Source organism: Scyliorhinus canicula, chromosome 16 (genome assembly GCF_902713615.1).
Source record: "Scyliorhinus canicula chromosome 16, sScyCan1.1, whole genome shotgun sequence".
In the NCBI taxonomy this organism is placed as follows: Eukaryota; Metazoa; Chordata; class Chondrichthyes; order Carcharhiniformes; family Scyliorhinidae; genus Scyliorhinus; species Scyliorhinus canicula.
The window spans coordinates 46,921,387-46,934,894 of record NC_052161.1 but is presented as its reverse complement, the minus strand read 5'-3'; the positions used below and the strand labels follow the sequence as shown (position 1 = coordinate 46,934,894).

General features: G+C 48.5%; 1 protein-coding gene across 17 annotated transcripts in view; it reads right to left on the bottom strand.

Moving 5' to 3' along the window:
• Window positions 1-13,508, bottom strand: part of jakmip3 (Janus kinase and microtubule interacting protein 3) — a 416,080-nt gene that overhangs the window by 190,020 nt on the left and 212,552 nt on the right. For 14 of the 17 annotated variants that reach the window (XM_038773519.1, XM_038773515.1, XM_038773516.1 and 11 more), the window contains exon 4: window positions 334-561. The exons of the other annotated variants lie outside the window; for them this stretch is intronic. In XM_038773519.1, coding sequence (XP_038629447.1) covers window positions 334-561 — 228 coding nt within the window. The remainder of the gene's footprint in view (window positions 1-333; window positions 562-13,508) is intronic. 17 annotated transcript variants of the gene reach the window in all.

Here is a 13,508-nt window from a genome sequence, read left to right as displayed (position 1 = left end):
TTTTTAAAAATGATTTATGAGGTAACATTTCAAGACAATGTTATTATTAGTTGATTATAGAAGAACAAGCAAGCTGCTATACAATAAAACCGCAATGTCCTCAAACAGCAAAATTAAAAAATATTTAGAGTAAACGTAAGGCGAGCACTAATTCTATTTCAGTGGTGCCAAATATTCGGCGACAATGTAAAGAATTTAAAAGCTTTAGAATAATTATGTCATGTGATAGCATTGCTTAAGTATTAATAAGTAAGCAGCAGTAATATGCCCCTCATCAAGATTTTGTTACTGAATTTGTTGAATAGGGCAGTTATAGACCATGAAAGTGCTTACAGGGCTTCCTGAATGGTCTGAGGCGTCTCCTGCACCACTTGCGCAAGGAAGTTCCCTTTTCGGGCTACTCAGATGTCGTTTTTCCCATGCTTCAGCCTCTTTGACCTGGGTAAGTTGTTCATCTAAAGCCTCTTTTTGGAGCTGGAGTCTCTGAGCATGCCCAGCCTGAGCCCCCAGCTCTTTTTCCAGCACGTAGACTGCTCTGTCTTTTAATTTTATCTCATCCATCTACAATGAGAACAAAACACAATCACACATGCATGCATTTTATTTCATCCGTTGCCCACTGGACATTTTTTTCTATAAAGCTAAAACTCAAGGGAGAGGAGCGGTGATTGGCACTTACAGGGTATGTGAGGCCATTTTATATTGAAAAATTCTGAAAGTATTCATTCATTATTTGTAAGCCATTTTAGCAATCCCGCTGTTGCTTTTTTTTGGCAATTTCACTTGGTAAACCCATAATACTAGATGCAAAAAGTCCTTTAGCCTGACTGATATGACTGATCCTTCCAAACAATAACCCCATATGCTAATAAAATAAATGATTAAACATTTATATCTATCATTCTACATGGTTTATGCATTCATAGCTAAACTTGATAATGCATTCATAAATCCCAGCTAGATTATAATTTTTGCAAGCAACTACAGAGAAGGCTGTTATCATTAATCCCAGGCAAACTAGATTCCTACCAATGAACATCATTAAACTTCAGCAAAGGCAATCAAATCTGACTAGATCCTTTTCATTTTGGAGCAGGAAATATTTTCAATCTGCAAAGGAAAAAGGCAATGCATGAAATCCATTTGTCTTTGACTGCATAGCTCTTTGTTCAATGGGTTCAAGACTACTGAAGGTTTAGTAATGTGGAATAATGTTGAAACAATTGCACCGTTTTTTTTCAAAGCCAACAAATTGTTGATCAGTTTTGGTATGCTTGATGTCCTGGATATGAAAGTAGTTGCTCCTTTACCCCCCCCCCCCCCCCCCTCCAAATAAAAACCTCTAGCAGTTGTGTGAGGTTTCCTCAGTGAACATCTCCTTCTAGCATAGTGAAAGAACCTGTGTGGCACATTTTGAGACATGCCTGTCATTTTCATTTCCAAGCCCGACGCTGTGAATCAGTTACTCAACACTTTATTCCAAGTCCTCATTTGAAGATCTTTAGCACTCGTCAGTGAAGCTGAACATCCAGGTCACTTTAGATGTCAAATTCCAGTGGAAGATCACCATTAAGGTTATGGTTCTCCTATTTGCCTGATACGGATTGAAAATTCTCTGCAGTCCCACGCCCTGCTTCAATTTAGCTCGGGCAAGGTTGGCTTAGGAATTCCCAAATTGCACAGGGATATTGCTGGACATTAGTCAACCAGAACAATGCAGCTTCCCATTCCTTGCCCATCTAGTACTGCCCTATCTATTATGACATTGTTCAATGAGTGCGATCGTACATCAACTTGCAGGTTATCATGAGCCAACTGGAAGAATCTCAAGCCCCATTGATGGGTCTGTGACTCGAAATCCCAGTAACAATGCAAGCTAGCTGGTCAATCATCAAGATGTATTAGAATACTGCAGACCTAACTGGCTCAGTACATTGGCAAGCTTGTCACAAAGGATTGATAGGCTTCCTGTGTCCATTTCTTGGCCAACTAATACCACGTGGACTTTACTAATCAATTCATCAAGGGAAATACTCATAAAAAGACAGTGAGACAACTGATGACAGCTGGTTAGAGCTCTTGCTTGTCTGGAGATATGAAAAATTCCATGCAAACGATAAGGAATTCAACATAAATATGTAAATGCATCCCCACCATCATCTCAATTACACCATGGACACACACCACTCCTCTTTGAAAAGTGGTTTCACCAATTGCAGGCACAGAGCTTCAGGACAGCTGTTTATCTTGTGGTAATCGGTACTCCCTGAACAACTGAGTCATTGGTCGTGGCCTCATCCTCCATTTATTTACTTCCAGAAGCTGTCACGCTAAACCTGAGTTTGCTATCCAGCTATATAACAGTTATCGCCTTTCGCAGTAGTGGAAGGTTCTACATAGAACAGGTGTGACAGCCATTATGATTAACAAATCCTGCGCGGGTAATTATGTCCTTAATCCACATCTTTTTGACAGGGGGGGGGCGGAGGTTAGGGGAGTGATGTGTTAGGCAGGTTGGTTTGATGTGGACTGCACTCGATGCAGGGAAGTTAGAAACAGACGTCTAACACTGGAGAAGATCCAACACTGTTTTATTCAACTATAGAACTGCTATACATATTCAGCTGTGGGTCGACACTACACTGATCTGACTGGTGACCTTGTAGTAGCCTGACCAGACTTACTAGCTACCGCATGGTGTTTGCACTTGCTAGCTCGTGGACTCTGACTGTCTCAGTAGCTGGGTCCCGAGAGAACGGGAAACCAGTGCCCTCTGGCTTTATAGTGGTAGTGTCCTGTCTGGTGATTGACTGTACTGTGTTGTATGCTTACTGATCATCCTACGTGTCAATCACTGCCTGTCTGCATCCCATTATATACATGAGTGGATATTATGACATCTCCCCCCCTTTTTTTTAGTTAAATAAATACTGAGGTATGTATACGTATATATAAATGCCTGACTACAAACGGTGCTTGAACAAACGTATATCCATGGGAAGGTGTCGATAGTGCAGATACATGGCAAATGAAGCAATATTTACAAATGTTAAATCAATGAATTCAGTCACAAAATTTACAAAAGTTCAGTCTCCAGATTCAGTCTTTGTGGTGGGTGACAAATTCTTGTCGATCGCCGCAGAGGTGGATCAGGAGCCGCCTGCACGTGGATAGGTGGGATCGCTGCCATCGTGGTGTTTGCGTGGGCCGGCAGGATCGCTGGCAGATCGGTGGCCTCGGGGCAGGGTACGTCTGGAGGAAGTATGATGGCCGGCGGAGCACTGCGGTCAGGTGGTGGGTGTGGAACGCTTTGCAATGCCCGTCTGTTGCGCCGTAGCTGGGTGCCATCAGCCATGCGGACAAGGAAAGACCTTAGGGCAACTTGTTTGACAACAACAGCTGTGGCTGACCAGCCGCCCTCAGGCAACTGGACGCAAACATGATCGGCTGGAGCTAGCTATGGGTAGATCCCTGGCGTGAGCATCAGATGTGGCCTTCTGTTGGGCCCGGGACTGCTGCATTTTTTGTAAAACCGTGAGGTGGTCAAGGTCTGGAACATGGATGGCTGGAACTGTGGTCCTCAGAGTTCGATTCATGAGCATCTGTGCTGGAGACAACCCAGTGGACAGTGGGGTTGCCCTGTATGCCAGCATTGCCAGGTTGAAGTTCCGGAGCCTGAGTCTGCAGCTTTGCACAGCAACCGCTTGACAATATGGACCCCTTTCTCGGCCTTCCCATTTGATTGCGGGTAGTGGGGACTGGAGGTAACGTGACGGAAATTGTAGGACTGTGCAAAATCAGACCATTCCTGGCTGTAAAAACATGGACCATTGTCGCTCATTACTGTGAGCGGTATCCCATGCCTGACGAACGTTTCTTTGCAGGCTTTGATGACCGCCTTCGACGTGAGGTCGGACAGTTTCACCACTTCTGGGTAACTGGAGAAGTAGTCGACCAGGAGTATGTAGTCATGCCCCTTGGCTTGGAAAAGGCGACACCTACTTTGGACCACGGAGAGGTCACGATCTCGTACTGTTGTAGTGTTTCCTTGGGTTGAGCCGGTTGAAACTGTGCAAAATCAGACCATTCCTGGCTGTAAAAGCATGGACCATTGTCGCTCATTACCGCAAGCGGTATCCCGTGCCTGACGAACGTTTCTTTGCAGGCTTTGATGACCGCCTTCGACTTGAGGTTGGACAGTTTCACCACTTCTGGGTAACTGGAGAAGTAGTCGACCAGGAGTATGTAGTCATGCCCCTTGGTGTGGAAAAGGTCGACACCTACTTTGGACCACGGAGAGGTCACGATCTCGTACTGTTGTAGTGTTTCCTTGGGTTGAGCCGGTTGAAACTTCTGACAGGTGGGGCAGTTGAGGACCGTGTTGGCAATGTCCTGGTTAATGCCCGGCCAATAAACCGCCTCCCGAGCTCTACGTCGCCATTTCTCGACTCCAAGGTGACCCTCATGGAGTTGACCCAGCACCACAGCCTGCATGCTCTGAGGAATAACGATCCAGTCGAGTTTCAGAAGGATTCCCTCCACAACCGTCAGCTCGTCTTTCACGTTAAAGAATTGGGGACATTGTCCCTTCTGCTAGCCATGGGTAAGGTGCTGCATCACACGCTGGCTGTTTCCTCACGAATTTGGACCACCCGTTCGTCAGAGGCTGGGAGGTTGGTGGTACACAATTGCACTTGCGCTTCTATGTGGCAGATCAAGTCACCCTGTTCACACGGTGTGGTGATGGACCGGAATAGGGCATCTGCAATGATCAGCTCTTTGCCTGGCGTGTAGACAAGTTCGAAGTCATAGCGGTGGAGTTGAAGAAGAATTCACTGTAACCAAGGTGTTATGTCATTTAAATCCTTCTGGATTATGTGGACTAGAGGCCTGTGGTCCGTTTCCACCGTGAATTTCGGCAGGCCATAAACGTAGTCATGAAACTTGACTATTCCTGTCAGGAGACCCAGACACTCCTTTTCGATCTGGGCATACCGTTGCTCAGTGGGCGTCATGGCCCTGGAGGCATATGTCACTGGAGCCCAGGACGAGGAGTCATCTCGCTGGAGGAGCACCGCCCCAATGCCATCCTGGCTTGCATCAGTTGATATCATGGTTTCCTTGGTTGGGTCGAAGAATGCTAGAAGTGGGTCTGTGGTGAGCTTTGCCTTCAGCTCACGCCATTCTGCTTCATGTGTGGGCAGCCACTGGAATTCTGTTGACTTCTTGACGTGATGGCGGAGGGCCGTGGTGTGGGACGCCATATTGGGAATGAATTTCCCGAGAAAGTTGACCATCCTGAGGAAGCGGAGGACCGCTTTCTTGTCCACCGGGGTCTTCATAGCGTTGGTCGCCAAGACCTTGTCGGAGTCTGGCTGCACACCCTGCTGCAAGATGTGGTCACTCAGTAACTTAATATCCGATTGACCAAATGAGCACTTGGCCCTGTTGAGCTGGAGACCATATTCATGAATTCGCTGGAAGACCTGCTTGAGGCTAGCGATGTGTTCCTGGGGTGTTGTGGACCAGATAATCACGTCGTCCACGTATATTCACACCCCCCCCGATGCCCTCCATCATCTGCTCCATGATGCTCCCCTGATGGCTTCTTTACGCAGACCATGGAGCAGACCCAGTCTGTTGGCTCTTTGACCTTCGATATGATGCCCTGGTCTTGGAGGTCCTGTAGTTGCTTTTTCAGACAATCCTTGAGGGGCGCCGGCACCCGGCGTGGTGCATGAATTACAGGGGTGGCGTTCGGCTTGAGCAGGATTTTATATCAGTACGGGATCGTGCCCATTCCATTGAATACGCTGTGGTACTGCGTGATAATGTCGTCTATGTCGGCTTGCAATTTTCCATCGGGCGAGGCTGTCGCCGGTGATGGTGACATGGTGTGGACTCGCTGAACCAGGTTCAGGAGCTTGCAGGCGCGAGCACCGAGCAGGGACGCCCTGTCAGGCCTGCCGATTTCAAACCATAATGTTGCCTTGATCGCCTTGTTTGATACCCCTAGTTGACACGAGACACTGGCAGCTATGGCATTGCCATTGTAGTCAAGGAGCTGGCAGGCCGGTGGAAGAATGCTTGGTCGGGCCTGGATGGTGTCAAGGTGGGATTGTGAGATGAGGTTCGCAGACGCGCCGGTGTCCAGTTTAAATCGGATGCGAGCCTTGTTAACTCTGAGGACGGAACACCACTCGTCGTCTGAATCCACACTGAGGATCGAGAGGCGTTGTGCAGGTGTGGTGGAGGCCAGCTCATGTGTGGTTATCATGCCCACCCGATATGGAGACTTGAGGCAGTCAGCATCAGGGTCTTTTGGGCTGTCGGGATCGGAATCTGGCATGCCTTGCTGTATTGAGCGGACACTTCTGCGCCGCAGCTGGGATCGCTGGCTGCTGAGCGGTGGAGCAGATCTGCAAAGTGCTGCGTAGTGGCCAAGCTTGCCACACTGGAGACACCGTCATCCTTTTGCAGGACATTGCAGCTTTAAGTGGGCGGAGCCACAATTCGGGCACGTCATGACGCTGACGTCAGCGCGTTCCGTGCACCATCGCGCATGCGCAGTGCGGTTGGTCGACGTACACACCTGCGCAGTCGGGTTGTCGGTCTCGTCATCCACTCGGTCATGGCGCGCATGCGCAGGGCTCCGGGAAAAGCGCGCGAAACGGCCACTCTCCTCGATGCTCAGGCCCTGCATCTGCGTGATGGCCTGCACCCTTTCCTGCTCATGGGAGGCCAGCTTTGCAGTTTCCGCCGCCCTGATGTGGGAGTAATGATTCTTGAAATGCTCATGGACAACGCACGTCTCAATAGCGATAGACAGGGTCAACTGTTTGGTTTTAAGGAGCTGCTGCCGCAGGAAGTCGGAGTGGACCCCTAAAAAGATCTGATCCCGGATCATGGAATCAGCCGTTGAGTCATAGTTACATGACTGCGCTAGGATGCGGAGATGGGTCAAGAAGGAGTGAAAAGGTTCATCCTTATCCTGAAGCGTCTGCTGGAAGATATACCATTCAAAGCTCTCATTCACCTCAATGTCGCAGTGGCTGTTGAACTTCAGCAGGACTGTTTTGAATTTTGTTTTCTCTTCGCCGCGGGCGAACGTAAGGGAGTTGTAGATATGGATGGCGTGATCCCCCGCAGTGGAGAGAAATGGCGTGATCTTCCTGCCATCCGATGCTGCCTCAAGGTCGGAGGCCTTGATGTACAAGAGGAACTTTTGCTTGAAGATTTTCCAGTTGACGCCGAGTTTGCCGGAGATGCGGAGGAGGCTGGATGTTTTCCATTTTGCTGGATGGCTGCTTGATGGTCAATGCTGATTCACACGAGGTATGTCCGTCAAGATCAGTATCACTCTGGTACCATGATGTGTTAGGCAGATTGGTTCGATGTGGACTGCACTCGATGCAGGGAAGTTAGAACCAGACGTCTAACACTGGAGAAGATCCAACACTGTTTTATTCAACTATAGAACTGCTATACATATTCAGCTGTGGGTTGACACTATACTGATCTGACTGGTGACCTTGTAGTAGCCTGACCAGACTTACTAGCTACCGCATGGTGTTTGCACTTGCTAGCTCGTGGACTCTGACTGTCTCAGTAGCTGGGTCCCGAGAGAGCGGGAAACCTAGTGCCCTCTGGCTTTATAATGGTGGTGTCCTGTCTGGAGATTGGCTGTACTGTGTTGTATGCTTACTGGTCATCCTATGTGTCAATCACTGCCTGTTTGCATCTCATTATATACATGAGTGGATATTATGACAGGGAGGTGCTGTTTGGTGGCAGCAACACCAGGAAAAGGTTAAGCTAAATATTTAGTCCTCCTTCTCCAGGTTGCATCCTTGATTATCCAAGAGTTGCCAAACCACACCTTAAGCTGTGGTTTTACTGTAGGGCAGGATAAGGAGTCAGGCCCCAAGATTACCTCAGGTCGAACAGCAATCAAATCCTGTGCTGTTGGCATTATTCTGAACTACATGTAGCCAACTAGCCAATTGAGCAAACCAAACTCCCTTTTAACCCTTATTTGCCTATATAGCAATCACTCCACTCCAAAGTAATAACAAGGCCCCATATACAATCAAACAATATATTTTTTTATCCAACAAGATATGGGTAATGAGCAATTCAGTTGGTGTTCTAGTTCTTTGCTAAGCTGCGTTTAACATAATATGCAAGATTAAAGATAAATGTAATTGGTATCGTCTATACTGCACATTGCTGCTTGTGAGGTGTTGAAACAAATAAAAATTGAACAATCAATCAGGATATATCTTCAGCAGTGACACAAGAAGCTGTTCCCATGGGATCATTTACCTGTTAAATCCTGTTTGTTTACCAAATTAGCATTTAATTTTCATCATTATGCTAGCATATTCTTGTGACTTTTTGGCAAGGTGAAAATGCTCAGTGCACAACTGAACAATAATTATTTTTGTGCAACACGCCCTGCATGCCCTCTTGGTCAATTTAGTTTACTATTGGGAAGGTGCATTTATTCGCTCAATTGATTTGGCCACGCCTATGATTTGATTACTTATCAGCATTTGTAACAAAAGCAGAGGTTGAACTCACTTGTCCATAATATGAACCTGCTCCCAAGGGAAGGCCTGAAGCTGGAATTTCACCAGTCTGAAAGAGGGTGGCCCATTTCGGTGGAGGGTTTTAGTACCCTCAGACCATCCTGCCAATTGTTTACTGCATAGCTGCGATTACAGTGGATTTCCAGTAAAGGCATATCTACCGGAATGTAACGGAAGTCACGGGCAAGTTATATGCTTATTGCTTCTTACCGACCCTTCATGTAATAACTTTTAACAGCTGTCATGCTTATACTTGGAGCTTCATCAGCAGCTATAGAATGGACTTTTGCCTTTAGAGAGACCATAAAACTATGGGCACGATTGAATGAAAACATTTTGGTGTGGTTGCAAGTGGGAACTGACATGAGGGGCGGGATTCTCCAACCCCCCGCCGGGCCGGAGAATCCCGGGGGGCGGTGTGAATCCTGCCCCGCCGCCGGCTGCCGGATTCTCCGGGGCGGGAATCACGCCGCGCAGGTCAGAGGTCATTGGCAGCATCCCCCCCCCTCCCCGGGGATTCTCCAGCCCGCGATGGGCCGAGTTGCCGCCCATTTTCGGTGGGTCCAACCGGCGTAAAAAACACCAGGTCCGTACCGGCGGGACCTGGCTCTGCGGGCGGCATGCTGAGTCCTCCGGGGTGGGGGGATCTGGCCCGGGGAGGGCCCCCACGGTCGCCTGGCCCGTCATTGGGGTCCACCGATCCGCGGGTGGGCCTGTGCCATGGGGGCACTCTTTCCCTCCGCGCTGGCTGGTGTAACGGTCCAGCGTGGAGAAGAACCCCCTGCGCATGCGCTGGGACGCTGGCGCTCCCGTGCATGTGCCAACCTCGCAAGTACTGTCCTGGACCCAGAAGGGGCGGCCTGATGCCGGTGTGGTTCACGGCACTCCTCGGCGCCGGTATGGCCCACCCCGCCGGTTAGGGGAGAATCCCACCCGAGCTTCCCGGCGTTCGGCCCAGCGAGACTGTCACCGCAATTCAATGTTAGTTGGTCCACTTAAGGAGGCCCAAGGGGCTTCACGTTGTACGTTCAGGCTCACCAGACGATTCGCCGGTACTGCACTCGCCAGCCCCCCGCCAATGAGGTAGAGCAGTGCATAAACTGCTCTTGCACAGCCAACCCCACTCAACTGGCACTGAGACGACCAACCCCACGATTCACGGATGCAGACCTGGTGAGGCTCCGAGAGGCGGTCGAGGCCAGGAGGGATGTCCTGTTCCCCCAAGGGTCCCAGAGGGTAGCCAGTACCACCTGGAAGGAAGAGGCAGTGGCTGTCAGCCTGGGCAGTGTCTCTAGGAGAGCATTAAATGCCACTGGGCATTCAGATGTTGGCTGCTCCATCTTTGGTGTTGCCACCCGCAGTGTTCAGGCACAGTGTCCAGGCATCACAGTCTGATTGAGAAGCTAGGCAATAACTCCCACATGCTAAGCGGCCTGGCCACAATGGGAATCCACTTGGGATATGTGAAGTGCTCACTTAACTACAATTGTCAATTCCCTATTAGCAATAGCCTTCGGCCGCACGGCCAGAGGTCTTCACGGTCAGTGAGAGTTATGGGTGGTCGGTGCGGCAGACAGGCAAACATTAGGGCTGCCCCCGGAATGGGTATGTTTGATCCAGGGGTTGGCATGACAAACCTGTGCATGGTTTCCCTCCCCCAGCAGAGACCCCAACCCCCCCAGCTCCAGTACCCCCCTCCTCTTGGTGGCCTAGCCCCAACCAAGGGTTGATCCCCACCCGGTTGTCTCCCCCCAAACCCCTCCGAGCATAGGGGCAGCATGCCCAGTGCCCCGGGTCTGTGAGCGAATATGGCTACTCACCTCCTTTGGTCCTTGCAACAGCCCTTCACCAGGTCTACGTTTTTAAAAAAGGAGCACTAATTAGTGCCAGCGTGACCACTTTCTGGGGGGGCACATGATATGGGGTGGCTCCCGTTAATTATATGGACATAGAATTTAAATGATGGTTATTGGTTTCTCACCACGCTAAGGTGGCATCCTGATTTTGCCAACCAGCAGGCCGATTACTTCATGCCCCAATCTCAGGTTGGCATTTCTGAGGCCCTCCAGAGCACATCACGGTCGCTGGGAACTGTCCCAGTCTCAGGTGGGCATCGCCGAGGCGCTGCTTTTAGTTATTATCAACTAATAGATATTAATATTTTCAGATATTTTTATGGTGTGGGCAATTTTTAAAAACCTGTATTTTCTATAAGAGCACAACCGTTTCCATAAATGGGCAATAACTGTAAAATCGCTCGCCTAAAGAGTGAATGGTGTTCACAGATGGATGACCTAGAAATCCTGCACTTAATACAAAATTTCTGTTCTACTAAACACACAGAAAATGTCTTGAATAAAATTTCAAAGGTCATTCAAATAAAAAGACACCAATCACCTTTAATAAAATTATATCCTGTTAGATATATATATATTCTAACCTCCACTTTCAAGCAACTTTTATTCATTGTGAATTTTATATGAACAAATAAAGAAACAAAGTAGGCTATTCAGCCATCTCTCTGCCCAAGTCTCCAAATGATCTAAATCCTGCTGTATCCTCTGACAGTCCTCATCGTTATCCGCAATTCCACCAACCTTTGTGTCGTCTGCAAACTTACTAATCAGACCAGTTACATTTTCCTCCAAATCATTTATATATACTACGAACAGCAAAGGTCCCAGCACTGATCCCTGCGGAACACCATTAGTCACAGCTCTCCAATTAGAAAAGCACCCTTCCATTGCTGCTCTCTGCCTTCTATGACCTAGCCAGTTCTGTATCCATCTTGCCAGCTCACCCCTGATCCCGTGTGACTTCACCTTTTGTACCAGTCTACCATGAGGGACCTTGCCAAAGGCTTTACTCAAATCCATATAGACAACATCCACTGCCCTACCTGCATCAATCATCTTTGTGACCTCTTCAAAAAACTCTATCAAGTTAGTGAGACACGACCTCTCCTCCACAAAACCATGCTGCCTCTTGCTAATACACCCATTTGCTTCCAAATGGGAGTAGGTCCTGTCTCGAATAATTCTCTCCAGTAGTTTCCCTACCACTGACTTAAGGCTCACCGGCCTGTAGTTCCCTGGATTATCCTTGCAACCCTTCTTAAACAAAGGAACAACATTGGCTATTCCCCAGTCCTCCAGGATATCACCTGAAGACAGTGAGGTTCCAAAGATTTCCGTCAAGGCCTCAGCAATTTCCTCTCTAGCCTCCTTCTGTATTCTGGGGTAGATCCCATCAGGCCCTGGGGATTTATCTACCTTAATATTTATCAAGACGCCCAACACCTCGTCTTTTTGGATCTCAATGTGACCCAGGCTATCTACACACCCTTCTCCAGACTCAACATCCACCAATTCCTTCTCTTTGGTGAATACTGATGCAAAGTATTCATTTAGTACCTCGCCCATTTCCTCTGGCTCCACACATAGATTCCCTTGCCTATCCTCCAGTGGGCCAACCCTTTTCCTGGCTACCCTCTTGCTTTTTATGTACGTGTAGAAAGCCTTGGGATTTTCCTTAACCCTATTTACCAATGACTTTTCGTGACCCCTTCTCGCCCTCCTGACTCTTTGCTCAAGTTCCTTCCTACTTTCCTTATATTCCACACAGGCTTCGTCTGTTCCCAGCCTTCTAGCCCTGACAAATGCCTCCTTTTTCTTTTTCACGAGGCCGACAATATCTCTCGTTATCCAAGGTTCCCAAAATTTGCCGTATTTATCCTTCTTCTGAACAGGAACATGCCGGTCCTGAATTCCTTTCAACTGACATTTGAAAGCCTCCCACATGTCAGATGTTGATTTCCCCTCAAACATCCGCCCCCAATCTAGGTTCTTCAGTTCCCGCCTAATATTGTTATAATTAGCCTTCCCCTAATTTAGCACATTCACCCGAGGACCATTCTTATCCTTGTCCACCAGCACTTTAAAACTTACTGAATTGTGGTCACTGTTCCCGAAATGCTCCCCTACTGAAACTTCTACCACCTGGCTGGGCTAATTCCCCAATACCAGGTCCAGTACAGCCCTTTCCCTAGTTGGACTATCTACATATTGTTTAAAGAAACCTTCCTGGCTGCTCCTTACAGACTCTGCCCGTCTAAGCCCCGAGCACTAAGTGAGTCCCAGTCAATATTGGGGAAGTTAAAGTCTCCCATCACAACAACCCTGTTGTTTTTACTCGTTTCCAAAATCTACCTACCTATCAGCTCCTCTATCTCCCGCTGGCTGTTGGGAGGCCTGTAGTAAACCCCCAACATTGTGACTGCACCCTTCTTATTCCTGATCTCTACCCATATAGCCTCGCTGCCCTCTGAGGTGTCCTCCCGACAAATTACATTCTGGTTGATTTCTTCTCTCGCTACGATTCAGTAAGTGTTTGATATTTTCCATAGCTATTGAAAGGTCGCGGACCCCAAACGTTGGGTGGAATTTTCTGATTTATTTTTGAAGAGTGTCGCAGTGGAGGGGGGGGACTGGAGTTAGAAGCCGCCAGCCCCGAGGACAGCTTCCTCTGTCATATTTTAGCCACTCAAGAAAAGCGAGGGGCAGGTCCCACAAAGAGCAATGCCAGGGTCAGGTCCGGGATGATGTGCCAGGGTGCTGACTCCACCCTGGGGGCTGTACTAACATACGTGCCTCTGTGAGTTCTGCTTGCCAGGGGCACTGTCATGATGCATGCTGATGTGAATGAATGATTCAATGGGGGGGGGGGGGGGGGGGGGGGGGCAGGGAGGAACTATCAGACATCAAGGCTTGATAAACATATTTAAATATAGGTAAATGGGGATCCCTACTTTCAAAGTCAGGCTTCCTGTTACATTTTTGGCGGGGGCAGGGAAAATGGATCAGGGAAAAACCCTTTAAGCTGTTTGGGGACTCCCGTGGGATTTTCCACATTCCCCCG